At 44.4% G+C, this 24,989-nt stretch overlaps 1 protein-coding gene and 1 pseudogene across 1 annotated transcript in view; one reads left to right on the top strand and one right to left on the bottom strand.

Annotated features, from left to right (window-relative positions):
* Positions 1 to 612: 612 nt before the first annotated feature.
* Positions 613 to 24,989, top strand: part of Stk32b (serine/threonine kinase 32B) — a 238,465-nt gene continuing 214,088 nt past the window's right edge. The window contains exon 1 of the mRNA XM_040747009.1: positions 613 to 1,042. Coding sequence (XP_040602943.1) covers positions 991 to 1,042 — 52 coding nt within the window. The 5' untranslated portion in view covers positions 613 to 990. The remainder of the gene's footprint in view (positions 1,043 to 24,989) is intronic.
* LOC106021045 lies at positions 12,935 to 13,305 on the bottom strand (annotated as a pseudogene).

Below are 24,989 nucleotides of genomic sequence, written 5' to 3'. Positions count from 1 at the left end.
CCTGGTAGTGCCAACCTCCCAGGGAGTTCGTGCCGCCCACTGTGGTCCCTGCAAGTCTAGGGCCCTTATGTATGCCGGTTACTGGAGAGACCCTACACACACACACACACACACACACACACACACACACACACACACACACACCTCAACACTCCTCTTCAGCTACGGAAGGAGCCAGGGACCCAGATGAGAACCCCGCCCCTAAATCCCCCTCCAGGCTTCACAGTGAGGGAATCCCGAGGACCCCAACAGGCAATTTCCCCAAACAGGCGTTTTTTACTAAATGACACTCTTCGTGAGTCTCAGTTTGTCGATGTACAAAGAGAGGTTACATTAGACCTCGCTGATCTGGGCTCTCCTTTCATTCATTAAACATCCCAGAAAACAAAGAAGCCTGTGGCTGAGCCTAGTGGATGACCGCAGTTCTGAGCCCGCACGAACTGTCAAACGCTGCGGGTGGGGAGTCCCAGGGACCCAGCTGCTCCAGGGAGGCTCCTTCCTTTGGAGTCCCCGCCCACCCGACTGTGAAATGGGGGCGGTGGCTTCTAACTCTTGGCTGAGATCTGGGTCCACGCCCCCTCCTCCCCCTGCACGTCCTCCCTCCCTTCCTCTCTCCTTTTCCTCCGGTTCTTTCTCACCACCTTTGTGAACAGCGTTGGGTTTAGGGAGTCCCCGGGTTTCCATCAGTGTATCGTGCGTCATGGAGAGAACCGGGTGAGGGCTTAGAAGGTGCGGTGATCGCAGCTGAGGAGCATCCTGGAGGAAAGGGTGACCGCACGGTCCCCACCCCCGAGCTGTAATCGGCCCTCTCCACACACGCTAAGACCCTGTCTGGCCGCTCCGCTCCTATCGCAGCTTACATCCTGCATCTTCAAGCTCTCATCCCGGACCCGCGCATCCCAAGAACATCCTGCATCCCTTATCCCCTTGAGAATCCTGCATCTGACTTCCCCGAGGCTGGGCATGTAGTAGCGGTGGTAGCTGCGGAATATGGGCGGGAACCACTCCCACAAGCCCCCAGTGTTTGACGAGAACGAAGAAGGTAAGAACCCCCTCCCTCCACTCCCAGCCCACCACTCCCCACATCCCCGGGGCATCCTTTCTTTCCACCAGCCATCCTTCGCTGGGCGCCTGCTGAGTGCGGTGCTAGGATGGACACCTGGATCTCAGCACAACCGTGTCACTCCGCACTGGCTCTGCATCGGCCCAGAGCCTTGCACGGAGCTCCTACCTGGTCACCTCTTAGGCTTCAGCGCTGTTTAGAAGCTCAGATCATGCTGAGCTCAGAGTTGGGACAGAAGACTGGGAAAGGGTAAGGGGACTCAAGCTATCACTCAGGGGCTGTCACAGGGAAGACCTTGTTTCACAGTGGAGTAGGGGGGCGTTGCTCCAGTTCAGCACCCTAGCTCTTCAGAGCTTGAGACTGACAGAGGTGGCCTAGTGGGTGGAGCTGCATAGTCTGTGTGTGTGTGTGTGTGTGTGCGTGCGCGCGCCCGTGCGCGCGAGTGTGTGTGTGTGTGTGAGAGAGAGAGAGACAGACAGAGAGACAGAGAGAGACACAAAGAGAGACAGAGAGAGAGACAGAGAGAGACAGAGAGAGTGCCCTTACCTCCAATTCGCACATGACGATCTTTATTCCCTCAGGACTGCATAAAGAAACTTTCTGTGGCTGAACTCAGTGACTCCGAGGAAGGAGTCTTGTTTGGGGGACAGAATCTTGTTTGGACTAGCCTCCTGGTGGGGGAGTGCTGTAGGCTGTCCACCTTGTATAGACTCCAATTCTAGAGAGTCCTTATTTGGGTACGTGTCTGAGCAGAAGTGTAAGGAGTTTTCTTAGCATCTATTCTCATTATTGTGTGTCCTGGGACTCACACCCCCTGAATCCTTGTTTCCCGTATCTGTGAAGGCTCTTAATCAGGTTGTTGAGAGCATGATCATTAGTCACATGTGTAAAGTGTCTTATAGACACAGGCATCAATTAAATAACCTTCTGAGTAATAATACACTCTGGCTTCTCTCTCCTGTCTATCTCCACTGTGCCCCAAATTAGAGTCCAGACATCCTGAGCCTTCTTGGTGCCAGCCACCACCATGCTGGACTTACCCAGTCTTCACTGATCCTAACAGATACTTTCCTTGTGGCTGCTTTGCAGCTGGAGAGAGAGACAGAGACAGAGAGAGAGAGACAGAGAGACAGAGATAGACAGAGACAGAGAGAGAGAGAGAGAGAGAGAGAGAGAGAGAGAGAGAGAGAGAGAGAGAGAGAGTTCTAGTCTGCACCTGGCAGAGCTAGCACTGAGGTTGGGCACTCTGAGCTCATCTTCTCTTGCACAGGGTACAGGTTTGGCCACTTAGAACATGATTTCTAGAACCACCAAAGCCACGAGTGGCGCCCTCAAAAGAGTGAGACCCCATCTAGGCAAAGCAACAGCTTGCTGGGCCAGCCAGGTGGTCCTTCTTTGCAGGAGCCCAAGTCTGGTGACTCTGAATGAACATCCTTGATGACAGACAGGGGGGTTCAGCTCAGCTAGGAGGTGCTTGGAAGATCAGGAAGATCTGATCTTCTTGGTCTTCAGACTGAAGTGAGCTAGTAGAATCCAGATGGTGTCAGGCCAGAGACAGCAGAAGCTCTGCATGTGCCAGGGGGAGTTAGGACTTGTGTGTAGTTTTGGCACGATTTAGGAGTCATTTGTATAGTCTGGGTCAAGGTCACACTGATGGTTTTCTGAACTTCTCTCTTTTGAAAGTCATTCATCAGGTTTAGTTTAAAATGTATACAATCATTTTCATGAACAGAGTTTAATATAATCCTGATATTAGTTCTCCCCTTTGAAGCACTTGTCTATATTAGAACAATAGCCTCTATTAACAGTTACCTCTAAAATCTTATTCAGTTTATTCACTGCCACAGTGCAATTTAAATTCATCTTAATCACATACACCCCAAATTCTGTGTATGAATGCTTCACTTGTGGCAGATTACAGACTTCTAAAGAAAATAACTCTTTGAATTAAATACAACTAATTTCCTTATGTACTTCAAGACAGCACAGGGCTAACCTTAGCCTATAACTGTTTTTTATTTTTAAATTATTCTTACTGAAGCTGTCATTTAACACTCCTACTTCCCCAAAATACCAAACATGGTCAGTGAAGCCATTCCCCTATGTAATGTCTATGCATTTTATTTTTGCAGAGAAGCACCCCTTTCTTGCATCCCTTATTCACAGAGGGAATCTGTTACCTCTGTGGCAATGATCTATTTCATGCTGTATTTGCTCTAAAATATTTACCATATTGGTGTTTTGGTTTCTCATCTTGGGTGCCCAGTCAGATCCTATCAAAGCTGGGTGAGCGAGCTACCTGTTTTGCAGCAGGTTGAAGGACAAGGCTGTGACTTTACAGACATACACATGTGTTTCCTGTGCCTGTGTGGAGTGCAGTCTGACAGTTGGTGTATTTCATATTCATTTACAGATCTTTCCCCACAGCTACCCCACATTGGACCCCAGGAGTGGAAGCTTGGTAGAGGGGACCTAACCCCGGGAGGACACTCTCCTCTACACTTGAGTCTTGCAGAAATGGCAGCAGTTTCCTGGGGAAAGACATTGCTGAGGGCAGGAACAGAATGCATAGTTGGTAAAGAGAAATCATGGCTCACTGGAGGTCTGGCAGGGCCTTTATTGTACCAGCGGAAGTGCTGCAGTAAGGAATGCCAGGCCAGCTTCAAAGGACCCGGGGCCATGTGGGGTGTGTAAAGCTGACCTTCCAGGAATTCTGAAGTTGTCAAAGGGTTATAGGTATGGAATAATGTGACCCAGGGAACAAGTATGTTCCCCTAGGTGGCTGAGTTGCTAATTCTGAGCAGGTCTGATTTTCAAGGACTTGAATGCTAAACCACAGCAGGAAGCTTGCTGTTGTGTAAATGTTCTCCATTCTCGTGGCGGGCATGGGTCTTACTGTGTTCAGATCACAGCTGTCATGCTAACACCATCAGTAAGAAGCCCAAAAGAGCATGGTCATGTCCCAAGAAGAATGGCTGCATCAAGGAGTTGGTAATGTTTCTGTCTTAGTAGAATGTGAAATAATGTTGTGTTTACTGTGATGTCATCTGAAGTAAGGCAGAAGATTGTGTAATCCCCACACCTGAGCCTCCTTGAGCAGCAATGACATACAACCAATTGCAAGTGCTTCTGCTGGAGCTAATAGACTTGGGCTACTTGGCCCCTTCTCTATCTGCTTCAAACTCTGGTCCTGGCTAGCACCTAGATTGCTAGCATGGCCTCCGTGCTTTCCTCCTGGCTGCAGCTCTCACCTCTTTAGTGTCATCTGGGTGTGGCCTCTAGGGCCATCCTGCTCTAAGAGTGCTAGGCTGCATCAGGTCTCTGTTCAGTTCCCCTCTGTCTCCCTCCCTCTGGTCCCAGGAGCATTCACATGAAAATTGGGATGAAAGTAAAGTCCTTGAAAGTCCTTGTATGTACCCACCTGGACCTGACCTCTAGACTGTCACTCCTCTATCACCTCAGCCCACTTTGGCCTTGGTCCGTGTTTCCCTCCCCGGGCATCCTTCATACCTTCACGAGGGCTTCATTGACTCCCTTCTCATAATGGCACCCTAAATCCTTCCTTGCTTTATTTTCTTTCTACTAAGCATCATCATCACACATTTACATTACTACTTTCTTAATTATCATCTGTGTTAGCTTCCTGTCACTGTGGCAAAATGTCTGAGCTGAACAACTTGCAAGCACAGGTCTGTCTTAGTTCACAGTTTCCAAGCACAGGTCTGTCTTAGTTCACAATTTCCAAATATTTGGACCCTTATTACTTGGTTCTGTTGGTTTTGGCCTGTGGTGGACAGCATCATGATCACGGCAAAAATATATGGCCCGAGAAGTGACATCCAGTAGATAGAGACACAAGGTCACTAAGGTCCCAATATGCCTTCAAAGGCATGTCACCAGTGATCTAACTACTTTCTGCTTTTGAATTCAAGTTCATCCACTCATTGCTTGAGAAAGGCCAGCGAACTGAGGACAGATTGTGGGGCAAGCAGACAGGTTTACTAGGTAAGCCACTTGGACTTCAGGAGGACATCTCTTAGAGAACCTGGCAGCTGGTGGCATTGCTACTTGTCCATAAGATATCTGACAAGCAACTTAAGGGAAGAAGGGCTTACTCTGGCTCACAGTTTGAGTAGACACAGTCTGTCCTGGAAGAAAAAGCATGGCCGCTGGATCAGGAGGGTTACATTGCATCAGCGGTTAGGGAGCAGAGAGTGCACAGGAAGTGGGGTTTGCTGTAAAGAGAAGCTTTTTCCTTGAGGGAGAAGCCTTCCTGCCAGCCTGGTTCTAGAGCCGCATCAGTCCCAAATAAACACACAGGAGGCTACATTAATTATGAAGCTGTTGGCCTTGCTTGTTTCTTACTGGCTAGCTCTGACTTAAGTAATTACCCCATAATTGTTAATCTAAGTATGTCTATTATAGGAGAAGTTTCCGGGCTTCCTACCCCATGGCGTTACATCTTGACTCTCTTGTGTTTCTCCTTCCCATAGTCCTCCTGGACTCCTAGTCCCACCTATCTAGATTCCTATTGGCCCGACAGTGCTTTATTGACATAAGACTTCCCCAACAGTTTGCTTATATAAATCTTAAAGCCCACCATGGTATGACCCACTTCCTCCACAGTGGAGGCTCTGTCTCCAAAAGGTTCCACAACCTTTCTAAGTGGTGATACCAGATCATGACCAAGTGCTCAAAAACACGAGCCTGTGTGTGTGTATTTGGGGGGGCATTTCACATTTAAGACCCAGCACTGCTGATAAAGTCAGTCTTGAAGGTGAAGGTGCACATTGGGATTTGTCAACTTACACCACGAGCTTCAATGAACAGTGAGGCCTGGGAGCTCATAGCAGAGAGTAGCAACAGGTATGGTGGCACATTTACCAGATCTGATCTCCAAAAAGTCCTCTTGGTGGCACAGGTTGGTAACCAAGTCTTTTGACACATGGGCCCCTGGAGATAATTTGTATTCAAACCAGAGTACTACAGGTTTTCTACACCATTGCAAGTGCAGTAGGAAGAAAATGGGAGGTTAGGCTCATGAGGAGTTAGAGCTCTGTTGAGATAGGAACTTCATGAGAATTTCAGTGTTCCCAGGCCTAAAAGAATATCTGGAGTAGAAATGAGATGCCCACAAATTCTGGCAAATGAGTGAATGTGTCAGTATTTTCAGCCACAGCTGGATGCAGCTTCTGGAGTACTCTGGAACCTTCCTTCATACGTCTTCTGCTCCCTCTGTAGGCTTTATGCTAGATCAGGCTTTCTTCCCATGGAACCCACCAGCCTCAAATGGAAGAGAAAGCATCTTTCTCAGGGTCACTGCAAAGTCAGCTCTGATTGGTTCATGTTAAGACTTTGACCATTCTGTAAGCAGGGATGATAGGGGATGCCCTTCTGTATGCGGTGAATATGTTTCTCGTATTGGTTGATGAATAAAGGTGTCTTGGCCAATGGACAGGCATGATTTAGCCAGACAGGAAGTATAGGTGGGGCTACCAGACTAGGAGAATTCTGGGAAGAGGCACACAGAGTGGTGCTGCCAGAGATGCCATGTAGCCATCAAAGGAGGAGCATGCCTGAGCATTACGGGTAAGCCACAGCCTCGTGGCAATACATAGTTTAATAGAAATGGGTTAGTAATTAAGAGAGAACAATCAGTCAAACACTTTATAATTAATATAAGCCTCAATGTGTTTATTTAGGACTAAATGGCTATGGGACCGGGCAGGACAGAAACTCTGTCCACACAGGGAGATCCGAGGCTCTAGCCAGCCAGCCCAGATTGTTGGGGCCTTGCTTGGACACTAGGTGGAGTTGCCTCTACTTGAGGCCCTTGGACTATGGTGGATATGGGGGAAAAATACAAGGAATACCAGAATACCAACAGAAGCAGGGCAAGTGGATGCCACTGTGTAGTCCAATAGTGTCCAAACAGCAATGACACCAGTAACCACAACTCAATCAACCCTCTCCTGCCCTGTTACCAGGGAAGGACATGATGGCTTAGGACATTAACTGAGTTCATTCAATTGTTAAATCCTATGGCAGTCAACTCTCCACTGCTATAGAAAAGGATCTGAGGTAACTGGCTTATAAAAGAAAAAGTTGATTTTGGCTCACAGATCTGCAGATTTCTGATGATCAGTCAGCTTCACTGTTTTAGACTTGTGCTGAAGCAGCACATATGGGTGTGTGGCAGAGGAAAACCTATGAAGCAAAAGCTAACAACAGAAGCCAAGGTGTAAGTGCCCCTATTGAGGGTAGTACCCCTGCAGCAGCTGGAAGACCTCCTGCTAGCCCCATCGCTTGGCAGCAACATAGCCCCACTTTCTAAACAAGACTGGGACCTCTTTGACAGCTGTATGCTGAAGGCAGTCACTTATTGAGGGCCAATTTTTCATGTCCCTCTGGTTTCTGAAGCTACTGAGGAGTGAACACAGACATCAGTTATATTGTAAGTGAAGTTCGTGTGGATTGTAGAGTGGGGCGGTCTTCATGTTTCTGTTCCTCGGTTTTTATCTAGGAAAAAACAGGCAGAGAATTGAGTGTGCAGAATGGATGGTATGCTGCATGTAGCTTGGCAGTCACCAGTCACAGGGAAGCCTGTGAGATAACCCCACACCACCAAACCTGAGGCGCACACACTAGGCAGTCTGGAGTGTTAAAACATCGCTTGCATGCAGTGACTCTAGATACCAATTTTCCTTCTGTTGAAAGTGGTACAGCCCCCCTCCCCCAGTGCTGGGTAAGACACAATTCTTGCTTTAGGGGACAGCGAGGAAGAGAAGATGACTCTTTCCTAGGGGGTGACTTGGTGGGGATGGAGGGAGCAGGCTTGGTCCCCAGTTTTAGGGAAGAGATTGGTGTTAGAGAAGGACGAATCAGCATCAGCTAGCACTGAGCTTGCCATGTTCCTGAGAGAATTGGAAAGAACGATATGTTGACACTCCATGGGTGTTTGAAATGGAGGCTTTGAGTGCTTGAAGGTAGAAATGGAGACATGGGTCCTCAAAGGGATCTGGGGGCCTGCCACCCCAAAGTGTGCACTAGTTACAAAGGTAGTGAGAAAAGTTCAGGATAGCAGTGGAGAATCAGCTACTTGAACTACCCATGAAGGGAAACTGGGGTCATTCTCAGTCAGAGTCAGTCCCAGCCAAGGAAAACATGATGCTGTTGATGGCAACCCTGGAACCTTTCTCCTTTGAGCTCTTGTCTCTTTGATCTTTCTGAATATCCTCACTCATTGGAGATTTTGCTCTCTGCTCATCTTACAGAAATTCTACCAGTTAAGTCAGTAAAGCAAATGGCCCACTTTTCCAATGTGGGCTGTTATCACTTCGCACTGGCATCCCATTGCATTTTCTTAAAAAATACATTATTTTATTATTTTTTCGAAGTGTATATACATATATATATGTAGGAGGAAAACAGTACTCTGCCATTAGCCATGTGACTTATTAGAGGCACATACAGATGAGGTAATAAAAGGGTGGTTTGCCACACCGCTAACCACACCCACTTTAGGCATGACTAAAGACGTATATGGAAGTAGGCCGTGAACTACGTCACTAGCCAGGCCCACTTTTGGGCATGGCTAGGGGCGTTACGGAGAAAGGTATAAAAGACTGAACAGTGGAAGTCTAGCTCTCTTTTCCGGCTTTCTGGCTTCCAGTTCGGCAGTGGAAAACTACTTGGCTCATCTGGGTTACTTGTTTGTCTCTTGTGAGTAATTTCTACAATAAATACTTACTTACACTTTCAGTAAGTGTGCCGTTTATCGTTGCAGCATTATATATATCTGTGGTTCTATGTGCACACATTTGCACAGGAGTGCAGGTATCTATGATGGCCAAAAGACAGTGTCAGATCCCCTGGAGCTGGAGTTACCGGCAGCTGTGACCTGCCTGGTACTGGCGTTGGTATTCTGGAGGAGCAGCAAGCACTCTTTTTAAAATTATTTTTATGCATTTATTTTTAAATTCCAATTCCAGTTCCCCACTCCTCTCTTCACTCTCCCACTTCTCCCCCACCCCACCTCTCATCTGCTCCTCAGAGAGTGTAAGACCTCCCCTATGAAGTCTACTAAGTCTGTCCCATCATCTCATTGAGGCAGAACCAAGAAACCTACACACCCCCTACCCTGCACTCCTGTGTCTAGGCTGGACAGTGTAGCTGTTCATATAGAATGGGCTCCACTAAGTCAGTTTGTGCATTAGTGTTAGATCTTGGACCCATTGCCAGTGGCCTCATATATTGTCCCAACTGCACCATTGTCACCTGTATATATATTTAGGGAGTCTAGTTTGGTCTTATGCAGGTTCTCCATTTGTCAAACCAGAGTCAGTCAGTGATCTCTCATTAACTCAGGTCCACTGATTCTGTGGGTTTCACCATCATATTATCAGTCTCAGGAGCTTGGCTCAACAGTTAGCTGTGGATTTCTGCATCTGTTTCCATCTGTTTCTGGATGAGTGTTCTAGCTTCTCTGGGGTTGTGGATTGTAGGCTGGGTATCTTTTGCTTTATGTCTGGTATTCACTTATGAGTGAGTACATACTATATTTGTCTTTCTGAGTCTGTGTTACCTCACCCCAGATGTTTTTTTCTAGTTCTGTACATTTGCCTACAAATTTTAGGATGCCATTGTTTCTTACCACTGAGTAGTACTCCATTGTGTGAATGTACCACATTTTCTTTGTTCATTCTTTGGTTGAGGGGCACCTAGGTTGTTTCCAAGATCTGGCTATTACAAATAATATTGCTATTAACATAGCTGAGCAAATGTCCCTGTGGTGTGAATGTTACTCCTTTGGGTATATGCCCAAAAGTGGTATTGCAAGCTCTTGAGGTAAGCTGATTTCTAATTTTCTGAGAAATTGCCATACTGATTGCTACAGAGGCTGCACAAATTTGCACTCCCACCAGTAATGGAGGAGTGTTCCCCTTTCTCCACATCCTCTCCAGCACTAGCAGTCATAGGTGTTTTTGATCTTAGCCATTATGATAGGTGTAAGATGGTATCTCAGAGTTGCTTTGATTTGAATTTCTGTGATGACTAAGGATGTTGAGCATTTCCTTAAGTGTCTTTCTGCAGTTTGAGATTGTTCTGTTGAGAATTCTCTGTTTAGATCATCTGTACCCCATTTTAAAATTGGATTATTTGGTTAGTTTGATGTCTAGTTTCTTGAGTTCTTTGTATATTTTGGAGATGAGCCCTCTGTCAGATGTGGGGTTGGTGAAAATCTTTTCCCATTCTGTAGGGAGCCTCTCTGTCTTGTTGACCGCGTCTTTGCTTTACAGAAGCTTCTCAGTTTCAGGAGGTCCCATTTATTAATTGTTGCTCTCAGTGTCTGTGCTACTGGCCTTCTATTTAGGAAGTGCTCCCATGTCTATGTGTTCAAGGGTATTTACCACTTTCTCTTCTATGGGGTTCAGTGTGGATGGATTTATATTGAGGCCTTTGATTCATTTTAACACGTAGTCATCTCATTATATACTGAAAAGCCTTCAACAAAATTTAACACCCCTTCATGATAAAGGTCTTGGAGAAAATAGGGATACAAGGAACATACCTAAACATAATAAAGGCAATATATAGCAAGCCACCAGCCAACATCAAACTAAATAGAGATAAACTCAAAGCAATCCCACTGAAAACAGCAAACACTCTTAACTCTCAAGTACACCCTTTCTTTTTTTGTGCATGGGAAAACTTAAAAGATCCCTGTCCCCTTGAGGTAGTGAGGATCATGTGAATGACTTTGGCTGAAATGAACAGAATGGAAGTGAATCTTATCTTGGGTAAAATATTTACCAACTGGTAGGTGTCATTTCATATCTGTATCTTAAGACAAGCAGAATTATCCAGAAGGCAGAATTTCATTTCTGCCTGGTTCAAAGAGTATGAGAACAGCATAGACCAGAGACCACACCCTTTACCAGCTAACCAGGAACAGGACACGGAGACTTTGGCTGCTTTAAGCCCCTGAGATTTGGGGTGCTTGTTATCACATCAAAACTCAGCCGACTCTGCCTATTGCTCTAACCAAAAGTCAGCTGTCTCTCAAGCATAGCATTTGAGTTTTTATGTTAAGTATCGTGTCGGTGGTGTTGTTAACCTCCATTCACTCAACCACACTGAGAAAATTTCCTCCTATCCTGATTTGATAACAAGTTTTATTTTTACAAGTGCAGGTTGAATTTTCACAAATGCTTTTCTCTTGTCTGTGGAAATAGTATGTGGATTTTCTCTGGTCAAATGCAGTATTAAACCAACTGATTTTAAGTGTTAAATTAACTTTTCAATATTTGAGTAAACCCATGTTTTATAGTTACAGTTTCTATTGCTGTGATAACACAGCAAAACAAAACAAAAATAAAAAAATAAAAAACCAACCAAACAAACAAAAACTGCTTGAGGAGGAAAGGGTTTGTTTCAGTTAACAATTCCAAGGTCTCACTCCCTTCCTGAGGGACATCAGGGCAGACACTCCGGGCAGGAATCTGGAGGCAGAAACTCAAGTAGAGCCATGGAGAAATGCTGCTCACTGACTTGCTCCCCATGGCATCCCAGTCTTCTTTCTTACACACCCTGAACCACTTGTCCAGGAGGCACCATTTACCATTTGTTGGATCCTCATTAACAATCAATCACCAGTCAAGAAAATGTCATATAGACTTAACCACAGGCCATTTTGGTATGGAGTGTGTGGTGTGGTCTGTGTGTGTGTGTGTGTGTGTGTGTGTGTGTGTGTGTGTGTGTGTATGTGTGTGAGTGTGTGTATGTTTTCAACCAAGGGTCACAGATGACTCTACTTTGTGTCAAGTTGATTAAAAAACTAACCAGGATTCCCACTTGTTATGGTGTGGTGTTATCTTGTATTTGATTTGTTAGTATTTAGTTTATAACCTTTTCATAGGAAGATATTACAGCCAGACCCTAATTGATTCAAAGCAGATCATTGTTTTGAAAAATTACTCAGTGAAAGTACAACTTATCAAAATGACAGGAAAAGAATCTGAATATTGGGGGAAGTTCTATGCCCATTGAGTCTACCTGAGAAGACAAAGGTAGGCCTAGGTGTCTTCACAGGGATACTTGCCCAGCTACTAGAGAGTGTAAGCTTCCAAATGCTTTCAGAGAATACTTTTTTTTAAAGAAAAAGAATAGCTTAGAAATCTTTTTAGTAATTAATGTGTGAGCTTGCATGAATTTATGTGCACTGAGTGCATGTAATACATGTGGAGGTCCCAAAGAGGGCAGCAGAACTTCTGGAAGTGGAGCTACAGCAGGTTGTACATCTCCATGTGGGTGCTAGGAACCAAACTCAGGTTCTCTGCAAGAACAGCAGGTGTTCTTAACCACTCAACTGTCTCCCCAGTCCCAATAGTATGTTTTGATACTATGTATGTTAAACTGGTTCCATTAACAGAACTGTAGATGGGAATTACTGTTTTCTGGAAGGGTTTGTGAAGGACTGCTACCTATGTAAATTTCAAGTGTATTGATACAATGTTGCTCCTGACAACCTAATCTGCCTAGTGTTGGTAGGGTCTATCATAAGGGCTCCCTTTTCAGTTCTGGCTTTGATAATTTGTCCTTCCTTTCTCAACTATTTTTCTTGATTGATCTTTGGTTTATCAGCACTTGCCTTTAGTTTGTATTTGTTTGATTCCTGTTTTATTTCTTTGTTTAACTGTTTTTTAAAAAGTTTTTAATGATGGAAACAACAATATACCTAAAAGCGAAGCTTCTGGATAAAGCTTCCTTGCACACACACAGAGACTCACAACCTGGTGCAACTTCAGTTACAGAAGTTTTTCTGCCCTTTTTGGGCTGCCACATGTACTGCAGGCACCCAGTGCACATAAGTTAATGCAAGCTCACACATATGGTCTTTCCTGTTTTGCATCATTTCTCAAACTTGACCTTGGTCTCCCACCTGGCCTTGCATTTCAGGGCTGGGTCTCTAAAGATATTCTTGTTGTCAACCTTGTGGGCATGAGGTGATTGTAGTTATAAATGTTCACAAAGATCTTGATCTTTCATCTCTTGGTGATTTTCTTCTTGCCCATGGCAGCTGTCACTTTTTGGGGATAGGGGTCAATTCCAGCTACTAGGGCATGGGTCTAAGGGTGATTTGAGGTACCATCATCAATGGTCCTCATGACGATGGCTCTGTGTCTGGAGTAGCATCCAGTCAGGACCAGCACCACTTACCCAGATTTCATGAACTTGCCCATTTTGACAGCAAGCAGCCAGTACCTGGCAGCAAGGTGTTTAACTGTTTTTTTCCCTCAGGGGTTTGAGACAGTTTTAGATCATGAACTCTATTTCCTTATTCACCCTACTCTTATTCCTTATTCTGTATTTCACCTAAGTGTTTCCCCTAAAATTTTCTCTTGGCTGAATTATTTCCTTTGACATTCCTTCTAATGTCTGTCTACTGGTGACAAGTTTTTCCACCTTCCTATGTGTCTTAAAATGTCCGTATTTATGTATGATTATTTTGTGGCTGTCAAGTTGCATATTGCCATTTCTCCTTCAGCAGTTTGAAGTAGATCATGTTGTCTTCTGTCCTCCATCACTCAGACTGAGAGGTGGCTTCCAGTACCACTTTTGGTTCATTTAACTTTGTCTTAACTTTTCTTGTCTGTGTGTTCTTAAGGGTTTATTTTTCGTTTTCAGGAATGCAGCACAATGTTTCAACTGTGATGTTCTGACTGCCCCTGCTTGTGGCGACAGCTTCCCAAGTCTACTGTCACGTGTGTTAGCTTTAGAGGATCTTATTTTGCCTCCTAGAACTCCTCCTGATGTCAACTCTTTCTCACCACATCATCACATTGAGAGTATAGGGCCATTAGTCTTCCCGTGGAGACCCTGTGTAGACCATAATTTTGTGGCTTGAGTCATTTTTGTGTTAGTCTGAACATTTTCTTCCAGCCTATTTATTTTACTCACTTTGAGTCTGTCTTTCTGATGTTATGTGCAGCCATTAAGTTTCTCACATTAACTGTTAACCTTTCCAGCTCTGGAATTGCTGAGTCGATCCCATTAATGGCTTACAATTCTCTACACTTGCCTTGAAATGTCTTCAGCACATTATTGGTAATTTCCCCCTTTTTATAGTTAAGTTTTTAAAAATATTTATGTATTTATTCATTCATTTAGTTTTTATGTATGAGTGTTCTGTCTGCATGCCAGAAGAGGGCCCCAGATCTCATTACAGATGGTTGTGAACCACCATGTGGTTGCTGGGAATTGAACTCAGGACCTCTGGAAGAACAGCCAGTGCTCTTTTTTTTTTTTTTTTTTTTGGTTTTACAAGACAGGGTTTCTCTGCATTGTTTTGGAGGCTGTCGGTCCAGCCTGGCCTCGAACTCACAGAGATCCGCCTGCCTCTGCCTCCCGAGTGCTGGGATTAAAGGCGTGCGCCACCAACGTCCGGCGAATAGCCAGTGCTCTTAACTGCTGAGCTATCTCTCCAGCCCTCTATCTCTGTCTCTGTCTCTCTCTCTCTTTCCACTGTATCTTCTGTTTCTGGTTGCCTTATTTTGTCTTTCCTTTTGTATGATTGATACTTTTTACCCAGTAGCATATATTGATATACAATATGGTATATACGTCTATGCATTACCTGGAAAGTTACAAAGATAATGTAAGGCTTTAGGGAATGTTTCCTTTCACAGCAATGACCCCCACAGGGCAAGCAGTCATGTTGCATCTGAATCCTCACCGAGAATGAATGGGAGGAGGCGGTGTTGAAATCCTGTGAGGACAGTCTTGCTGCCTTTCACACTTGCTCCTGGATGTAGCTCTTGCTATCCTTGACAGGCGGCAGCTGGCCCCTGTGGCCTTGCCAGCATTCTGTGTTACCAAGTCTTTCACTTTGTCGGGTGGATGCGGATGCAGATGTATGTCATTGTAGCTTCAAATGTGTTTTTTCACTGGCGAACCTGAGGCTGCTTCATTAGTTTACTCCCTACTTGTTTTTCTGCTTCTGCAAAGGGCCATTTCACAGCTTCTTGCTTTTTTTCTGGTGGAAGAATATACTTTTATTTGCAGAGGTTCTCTGCAATCCTACCTGATGTCTACTTGTCAGCTGTGAGAGGCGCATATTTTCTCAGTCTTGTGCTGACCCTTTCTAGTCCTTCATGATGTCTTCATTTTAAGGTGGTTGCACTTACTGAACTTTGCTTATGGCCCGTGGTGTAGTGGTGTATTTTCTTCATTGATGGCTGCCGCGGGAGGGCTCAGCTCACCATGGGCAGTGCCATCTCTGGGCAGTGCTCCCCAGCATTGCCCACGCCAAAACAGGGGAGCATTTTCTCAGTTGCAGTTCCTTCTTCCCAAACGACTCTAGCCCATGTCAAGCTGACATAAAACTAGCCAGGATAACAACACTCTGTTTCAAATATCACACATCATTTGGACTCTAGGACATCACTCCCCTAGACGTGTGTCCTTTAGGGAACAGCTTTCACCAAGAGCAACCACCATAGCTAATTCACAACGATGATGGCAGTTCCTGATTTACCACCCTTAAGTGCCTCTCACTGCCTATTAGGTAAAGATTAGAACTGTGACAGGTTTGCAAGGCTCTTGGTAGTTCAGAACCTGCTTATCTCTCCCAGTTCATCTTTACTGAATTAAATTAGTAAACTGCACTTAAAAATTCATCGCCCAAACTGTGGTACATGGCAGCTGTGTTGGTTTCTTTTCCTATTACTGTGATAAATAAAATGTTCAAACACAGCTTCTGGGAGAAAGGACTTATCCTGGCTCACCATTCCAGGTTGCGGCTCATCTTGGTGGGGAAGTCGCAGCAGCAGAAGCATGAGGCAGCTGGTCACACTATACTCGCAGTTAGAAGACAGCCGTGGATTCATGCCTGCTCAGTAGGGCTCAGCTCACTTTCTCTGCTCTTACCCAGCCCAGGATCCCCTGCTTAGGGAACAGTGCCATCCACAGTGGGTGGGTCTTCCTGCCTCAATTAATGTAATCAATATAACCTCCCATAGACATACCCAGAGGCCAGGTTCCTGGTCATTCTAAGCTTTACAAGCTGATAATTCAGGCACACAGCAACTTTCCTGTGAAGTGAGCTTCTTTACAATGTCCGTCACAGCTGCAATTCTAGTTATTTTGAAAATTAATGTATCTCCCGCTGGAGGCTCTGTTGTCTTGTGGACTCTCCCACGGACACCACTAGCTTAGAAAGTAGCGGCATTGCATTTACTTTTTGTGAATACATGTCAGAATAGGCAAGTGAAAGCCATGTAACCTTCCAGAGGTTACAGGTGTCTACTTTAAATATAAAAGAGATAGCCCATCAGGGTTTGAAAAAAAGAGGGTAAAGAGACCCAAGCCTACTGCTTCCAGAAGCACTCAAAATACATTTTGGGAGCAATGAGGACAGCTGGTTAGAAGCTAGCAGCACTTTGGAGCTCCTCCATGGCTTAACAATGCAAACAGCCAGAAAGCAGCTCCTTTGAGAGGTGGGGAACATGGAGAGAATTCACTGAAGCTTAATATTGCATATGCAGAGGCTTGGAGGAAGCCAACAACTCAGTTTGGAAATATATTCGACATTTTACAACAATCCACTGACTCTCGAGATAACATCAAGAGACGGCTGCTTCCCCAACAGGCTCTTATATAAAAACGCAGAAATATCAATTTCAACAGATATACGTGTCTAACATAGGAATGCAGAAGACCTTAAAAAGCAAGGCAGCATGGTGTCTCCAAACATTTATGATTCTCTTGCAGCCAACTCCAAAATATGCTGAAGGGGATGAACTACAAGATAAGAATTCAAAATAATGATTCAAAAACATCAATGAATTTTAAAAAGCACACAGGAAGATAGCACAAGATGTGATAGGAAGTCTGGGAGAGGAAAGGGATTGATTTCAAAAGAGAAACAAAAAGAAATCAAAAGTGAAAATAAGAATTCAGTGTCCAACTTGACACAATGCATGGCCATCTCATAAAGGAGCCTTGACTGAGTGATTGCACATGTCAGCCCATAGGAAAGTCTGTAAGGAATTGTATTGATGGTTAATTAATATAGGAGGCCCCTTCAACTGTGGGCAGCACCATTCCCTTGGTCTTGGTCCTTATCAAAAAGATATTGCACATGTCAGCCCATAGGAATTATCTCAACTGTAAATTGATCCAGGAGGCTCATTCCACTGTGGGCAGCACCATTCCTGCACAGGTGGTCTTGGTCCTTATCAGAAGGAGAGTGAAGCCTAACCCTGAGTGAGCCGTGAATCTGCTCCTCAGGTGTTGCTTCAAGTTCATGCTTGAGTCCCGGCCATAGTTTTTGTCAATGATGGACTGTGACCTGTAACCCGGAAGAAACCTCTTCCTTTCTTGAGTGGCTTCTGATGAGATCACAGCAGCAGAAAGGAAACAAAAACAGTAACTCAAAAAGGAACAGTGAAAAGACTCACCAACAGACTAGACTAAGCAGAGGGAAGAATTCCTAGGGTTTGAAGACACGGTTGATGCATTTTAACACTCAGACAGAAGTGAAGCAAGGACAACAACCATGAACAAAACACCTAAGACTCCTGGGATGGTGTTCAAAACTAAAGCTAGGTATTTAGGGAGGAGGGTAAACATGATAAAAGCATATACACCAAGAAATCTTAGGAATTCTGTAGATAATCAAATGGGAATTAGTAACGAATCAAATATTAGAGAAATAAAAAAATATGACCCTGGATGTAAATGGTCTTAATTATCCACAGGATGGCTGGATTAAAAAGCAAGGTCCCATTGCTTACTCTGTCAGGAAGCATGTCTCCATGACAAATGCCTAGATACAGAGGGAGAGCATGGAAAATGGTGTGCTTAGTAAGCAGAACATGGAAGCAAAGAGGAGATAAGTTCGGAAAAGCAAATTTCAAGACAGATAGTTTTGCAGCTGTATCTAACAGAGGATTACTATCCAGAAAATATAAAGAACTCAAGTTCAGCATTGCCATGCAAGTGTGGTAAGGGCCTCTGGCCTTGTAGGACTGGCTGTGTGTGAAACTCTACGCATGCACTTGTGAATACACACATCTTCTTGATCAAACTTCTAAAACGACAATGTCCGTATTATGTGAAACAGATGCCAAACGAAAGCTGGGCATGGTTAAAACAGGACCAGGTATTTGGCAGCTAGAAGAGGAGCTTGAGAGACGGCTCAGTAGGGTAAAGTGCTTGTGGGCAGGCGTGAGGAGCCCGAGTCACCCGTGCAAAGCCTGGGGGAATAGCTTGCGCCTGTGAACTCAGTGCTCCAACAGTGAGAGGCAGACAGGGAAGAACGTCCAGAGGCTTGCAGGTAAGCAGGCATGAACAATGAGCACCTAGTCTCAAATAAGGAGCACTGACAGCCAAGGTTGCTCTGTGATAACCACGCATGCACCCTGGCATGGTTATGTCCACGCACAAGCCTACGCACATGGCACTGCACATACGTCACTACATGCATGTGCTACTGTGTACACATGCTACTGGAAGAATGACTGCAAGAGGCCCAGAGACAGGAGCTGATTCTCAGACTGAAAAGGAACTAAGTCTAGTAAGAAAAATGTTTCAGCAAAAACCTTGTGAACCATTGGAAAAAAATCCTCCTGCCAGCTGGGAAGTGGCCAATACCATTAGGTATCTTTGGCTGGATGGTGTGAAACTGATGCAACAAAATGTTCTGTTAAAAAAAGAACTAAAAATTGAACATCAAGAAAGCCTGGGAAATAATCAACAGAGGAGCAGATGAGCATAAACAGATACTTTCAAACCAAGTACAAATTGCCAATAAATACATGAAAACTAAGAACTAATTTTTAAAGTTGCCAGAGAAATTCAAGTGGAGACTACATAGAAATTCCAGTTAGCCCCAGTCAGAATGGCTCCCATGTAAGTGGGATTGGGGATGTAACTCAGGGTTAGAACAATTGCCTAGCATCACAAGGTTCTGGGTTCATCCCCCAGTGCTGTCCCCCAAAACAACAACAACAACAACAACAACAAAACACTGCCCCTCACAGCAAATGCTGCAGGATGTGGGAAATAAGAAACCCTTATACAGTGTTGGTAAGAATGTAAATTAGTCTAGCCACTACAGAAGTCAGTACGAAGCTTCAAAAAACTAAAAATAGGAGTGCCATGTGACCCAGATACAAGCCCTAGGTATATCCCTGAAGGGATCAAGTCAGACACCTGCTCATGTTTATCACTGCACTGCTTATGACAGCCAAGGCATGAGGTCAGTGAAAGAATGCAGAATGCTTTGTGCTATGTATGTGCAGGAAAGCATTATGAGGTCACAAAGAAGAACAAATCACTTTGTTGGTAGGAAAATGGATGAAATGTAGCATTAATAATGTCAAATAAGTTGGACTTAGACTAATTTCTCATGATTTCAAATGTAGAACCTGGGAGAAAAAAAAAGACATGAAAATAGTAAGAGGAACAGGAAGGGCCCAGAGAAAATGGGAGGGAAAGAGACGGTAACCAAGGGAAGATGTTGTTTACGTGTTTGGAAATGTCACAACAAACCTTCATTTTATATAATTAATAAGTATCATTAAAATATTTGGTGAACAAGGAATGGAACTTATATTTAATTAGTAACACAGGCAGCCTCTGACTGGAGTATGAGACACACTGACAGCTTATTGAGATCTGGGATACAGAGATTAACCACTCTGTCTCAGGTGATAAAACTGTGTCACCGTCTTACTTATTTCCCTATGCCTGGAACACTCTTCCCTCCTGGATGTCTCTCCCCAAACCATCTACAACTTCACTATATCTACAAAAGTTGTTTTGCTACAACCAAGAGCTTCCTGTGTTGATGGACATTGCTTCCCATGATGGAATGTTCTTTTTAAATTATAAATAGAAGGAGACTGTGGTAGTTTGAATGAGAATGGCCCCCATAGAGTTGTATGTTTGAATATTTGAGTCCCCAGTAGGTGGAACTGGCGAGGATGCCCCAGTTTGGGAAGGGTTAGGAGGTGTGGTCTTATTGGAGGAGATTGCCATTGTGGTTGGGCTTTTGGATTTCAAAAGACTCCTGTGAATTCCCATGTGCTCTCTCTCTGCCTTGTAGTTGGGAATGAAGATGTGAGCTCCCAACTTTCTTTTACTCTGCCATCATGGTTTCTAACCCTCTGAAATCACACCCAAATGAAACACTTTGCTTTATAAGTTGTCTTTTGTAATGGTGTTTTATCATAGCAATAGGAAAGTAACCAAGACAGAGACTTTTGTAGATAAAAAGCAAGATAAAGCAAGACAGGTGCAAAAAATGAATTAAATGTAGGATCATCTCATCTGCTCACTGTACATTGTGTGTGTGTGTGCGCGTGTGCATGTATTTGTATGCATACAAAAGTCAGAGGTGGATGTTGGGTATTGTCTTCACCAGGGTTCTATTGCTGTGAAGAGACCACAACAACTCTTATAAAGGAAGCATTTAATTGGGACTTGCTTACATGTTCAGAGGTTTAGTTCTTTGTCATCATGGCAGGGAGCATGACAGCATAGAGGCAATCATGGCACTGGGGAAGTAGCTGAGAGTTCTACATCCATATCCACAGGCAGCAGGAAGAGAGAGAGTCTTAGGGTTTGGCTTGGGCTTCTGAAACCCATCCCCAGTGGCACACTTCTTCTAACAAGGACACACCTGTCCAAACAAGACCACATCTCATAATCCTTCTAAATAGTGCCATTCCCTGGTGACCAAACATTCAAGTCTATGAGCCTATGGGGATTTAGACCCAAAGACAGACACAAGAAAGGATGTGATAGGGTTCCTTGGCCATCCTATGCCTGATAACACTCATACTTCTTCTAGTACTTAAACCAGAAGGCACCTTTCAGCAATGGCACTCTCCATTATTCATGTGCAGACAAGCCCCTCTTACCAGTTTAACCCTCTGCGTTTTGCCAAAACTGCACACATTGTGAGGAGTCCCAGAATTCTGTATTTCATGTACCATTCCTGCCCATATTCCCACAGAGATCCATTGCAGCTCCAGGTGGCTCCTAAGCATGAGCTGTGGTAATGTTTCCAAGCAAAATTTCAAAGGTAAGAGCATTAGTGGAGTGGGAAGCCAAGCCATGGATGCTGGACAGGCTGCACACCCACACAGCTGGCTCTGATGGTAGAAGAGGCAATGCCAGAGTTTCAATCCAGGAACTGTTGCTAGGCTTTCATGCTGGCTGCAGATTTGCAGGGTGGGCTGATGAGAAGAAACTAATGACCAGATAAAATCCAAAAAAGTGGAGGAGAGTCATGTGTGCCCACCTTTTTTGAGTGATAATAGTCAGGGTCTCTAGAAGAACTGACTGACAGAATGAATATAGACTAAGAGGGGCTGGAGTGATGGCTTACCTATTAGGATCACTTGCTCCATAATCATGAGGAGCAGAGTTCAGACCCAAATAACAAGTCACTATCCCACATACAATTGTGGGATACCCTCTTCTGGCTTTTGGCCTCCATGAATGCAAATGACCACACACACACACACACACACACACACACGCACACACGCACGCACGCACGCACGCGCACACACACACACACACACACAGAGATACTTAAAGTGAGGGTGAAGTTATTAGGTTGGCTCATACAATACAGTATACACGTTGTCCAGCCTGGGTCATCTGTAAGCTGCAGAGGCTGAGAACTCCACTACAAGGCTGGATATCTTAGCAGACCCAATCTGTTATTGAAAACCTGGAGGATTCCTGGAAAGCTGCTCATCTTCAGTCTACAATGGAAGCCCAAGGAAGTTGGGTCCTGAAACTAGAGAAGAGGGATAGTGGCAGCAGCAGTAGCAGCAGCAGGGTAGATGAACTTGCTAGAAAGATGGAGGCAAGCAAGTAGAAATCACTAAGCTTTTGGGCCCCTTTTGATTTGTGCTTCTCCAGAAAGATGCTGCCCAGTGGCTTGTCTCTTAGTTGATTTTAGACACAGTCATATTAAAAACCAGGGCGAACTTGTGCAGCAATGTTCACACTTGTAGCTGGTACCTTCCTCCCTTCCCCGTCCCTCTCCTCCTTGCTTCTTCCTTCTGTTTTTTGAGTCAGGGTCTTAGAGTCCAGGTTGGTCTCAAACTCACAACCCTCCTGCCTCAGACCTTTGAGTGAGTTATGTGTCACCATACTTACACATTTCTTTTGGTGCCATATATGATGTATGCATTACATGAAGACATCTGCAGGTGGTTTAAATGGCTTCTAGTCCCCTGGTCTGGTGGAAAATGCCAGAAAGCTTGCACCCGTATGCAGCAGCACAGATTATTAAACCCAGCGAGTTCTCTGCTGATCACTTTAGTGGTGTAGGGTATTTATAAATTCCATTAAGAATGCAATTATTTTAAAGCACATTTTTCAAGCAAAATCGAAAAGTTGCTTCGTGCTGCCGTATTTAATAAGTTCTAACACGGGTTCTTAAATGTCCTCTCTGGAGTATAATTACTCAACAGTCTTCAGGAGATTGGGCGAGTTTTCCAGAACATACCTTCCTGACTTTAGTTTTGAGTTTGCTCTCTGTGGATTTGCATTTAAAAGAGATTTGCTTTCCTGTTTTGTTTCTTCCATCTTTCTGAAGTACATCTCCAATTGGGGCTGTCAATCTCACAGAAGTACTATTTTACCAGCTCCTTTACTTCCTGTATGATGAGAGGGTAAAGAAAGAATTGAAACAGCAATTCACCATTATTTTCCCCTTGGTCACTGAATAAGACACCTGATCAGGTTCTCTGTGTAGCTGGAAATTGTATTGAGTTTACAGGAAACTCTCCTGGTCTCCATCCTTATGGATGCATCTATCTGTAGTCAGCAAGGCTGGACTCTGCTATAAATTTATGACTGAAGTCTGTGAAGCAGAGTGGTTCTCAAATAACATGGCATGACTTGTAAGTATGGTCTGCACCAAAACCCACAAATCTTACATGCTATCCATTCCCTCTTTGACTTTTTATATGAAATAAAACTGCCAATACCCCTTTTTATGTGTATGTGTGGTTGTCCACATGTGTTTTTGTGTACCATATGAATATAGTGTACATGGAAGCCGGAAGAAGGCATTGGATCCCCTGGACCTGGGGTTACAGATGACTGTGAGCTACCCTGTTGTTCAGATGTAGGATTAGGAATAAAACCCAGGTCCCCTGGAAGAGAGCAGCCAGTACTCTTAACTGCTGAGCCATCTCTTTTTCTACCAACTCTCCCTGCCTCTATTTTATAATGCTTATCAGGCTCAAATACAAGCCTGCAAACGGAAAAGATTTAATCAGAATCCTTACCTTTTTACATGGCTGTGTATTACAAAACTCACATTCGGGGTTGAGCAGTGGATCAGTTGGTAAAGCACCCACTGGGCAGTTTGGATCCCCAGCAACCACATAAAAAGTGTGCGGGTCTCATTGTCCACAGCCCCTAGCCATGCTGGGATCTTGACTGGCTTGATATTGTACAGCTCAACTGCTGTCCCTGTGAGTTCATGAGTACAGTGACCCTGTCAGTCCAGACACTTCAGTTTTGTTTTCCAAATGTATTTAGATTAGACACAGAATGCAAAGCTGACAAATTTATTGTAGCACTTTAAAGATGCTCTAAAAACCGCATCCTGGGACTGGAAACATGGCCTTTATATCTCTCCTCATTTTTTGTAAATTTTCATATCTCTCCTGAAATTTCTCGTGCCTTTGTCCACAGAGTTCAGTTTTCCCTGAAGGTGCCCTATGACTCTGCTGACCCCGGTATCCTTGCCATGTTGAGCTGGTCTATGCAGGCATCACCTTCCCACAGTACATTGCTTCTCCACAGCTGTAGGCATTTCTTTGCAAGCTAGCCACTGCAGCTGGTGTATTGTAGACGCCGCATGGAAAGCGCAGAAGACAGCTGTCACTGCAAGTATCAGCAGGTGTTTATTATCTTAGAATGTTCTCATGTGTTCCATAACACTCTAGTCAATGAATGTTTAACTTGCGACATTGTAGCTTCTGCTGTCATATGGTCCTTTGATTGTCACATTCCTATAACCAGTGTTGAGCTGACTGGCCACCTATTATGATCTTTAGGTTTTGTTACAAGGTAATTAAAGTATAATTACATGACTTCACCCCTTCCCTTTCCTTCCTGTATCTTCTCCAATGTCTTTTCTCTCTAGCATCTCCCATGTCTCACTTCCTCTCAAATTGATGGCCTCCTTTTGATAATGCATAAATATACAAGCACAACCTGGTGAGTCTATTAGGATTGTTTGTGTTTATATGGTTTCAGGTCTGAGCACTTTGGAGAACCAATTAGGGAGGCCATACCTGGAAGAGACTATTTCTCCCTCTTTTGGCAGTCATTACTTGTCTGTTGTTCTTTGTCTAAAAGTGTGTCCCCTGGATATTTTCTTCTTCTAGTGAGAATATTTATTGATATATTGTTGTTTTGGTCTTACTGAGGTATCATGGGTGTAGCTTCCCTGTTGTTTCTGGGAGACAAAAATCTCACATCATACTCCCTGGTTCTCTAGCTTTTAAAGTCTTCCCACCTGCTCGTCCATGATGTTCCTTGAGCCTTAGGGGCTGGAGCTGTATTGTAGATGCATATGTTGGGCCTGAGCACCCCATGGTCAGTTGGTCTCTGCAGTACGACCAGTTGTGGTTTTCTGTAATAAATGGCCTTTATTCGCTCTAAACAGAAGCGTCTTTGCCGAGGGGGCGGGAGAAATGGGTATAAGGATACAGTTTAGAATGCAATTAAGAAATACGCTGTTCTAACAAAGTGGCAGTAGTAGATCCTCTAAGGATAGGCCTCTTTTAGTTTTGCTTTTTATTCTCAAGAATGCCCATTACTCCTGGAACCTGGTTCTTAACCCCCTCCCCCAAGAGGGGACCCAATTTACTCCAAACTC

This window comes from Mesocricetus auratus, unplaced genomic scaffold (genome assembly GCF_017639785.1).
Source record: "Mesocricetus auratus isolate SY011 unplaced genomic scaffold, BCM_Maur_2.0 Super-Scaffold_100006, whole genome shotgun sequence".
Classification (NCBI taxonomy): domain Eukaryota; kingdom Metazoa; phylum Chordata; class Mammalia; order Rodentia; family Cricetidae; genus Mesocricetus; species Mesocricetus auratus.
The sequence above is the reverse complement of the archived record's forward strand: the minus strand, read 5'-3'. Positions and strand labels throughout refer to the sequence as shown.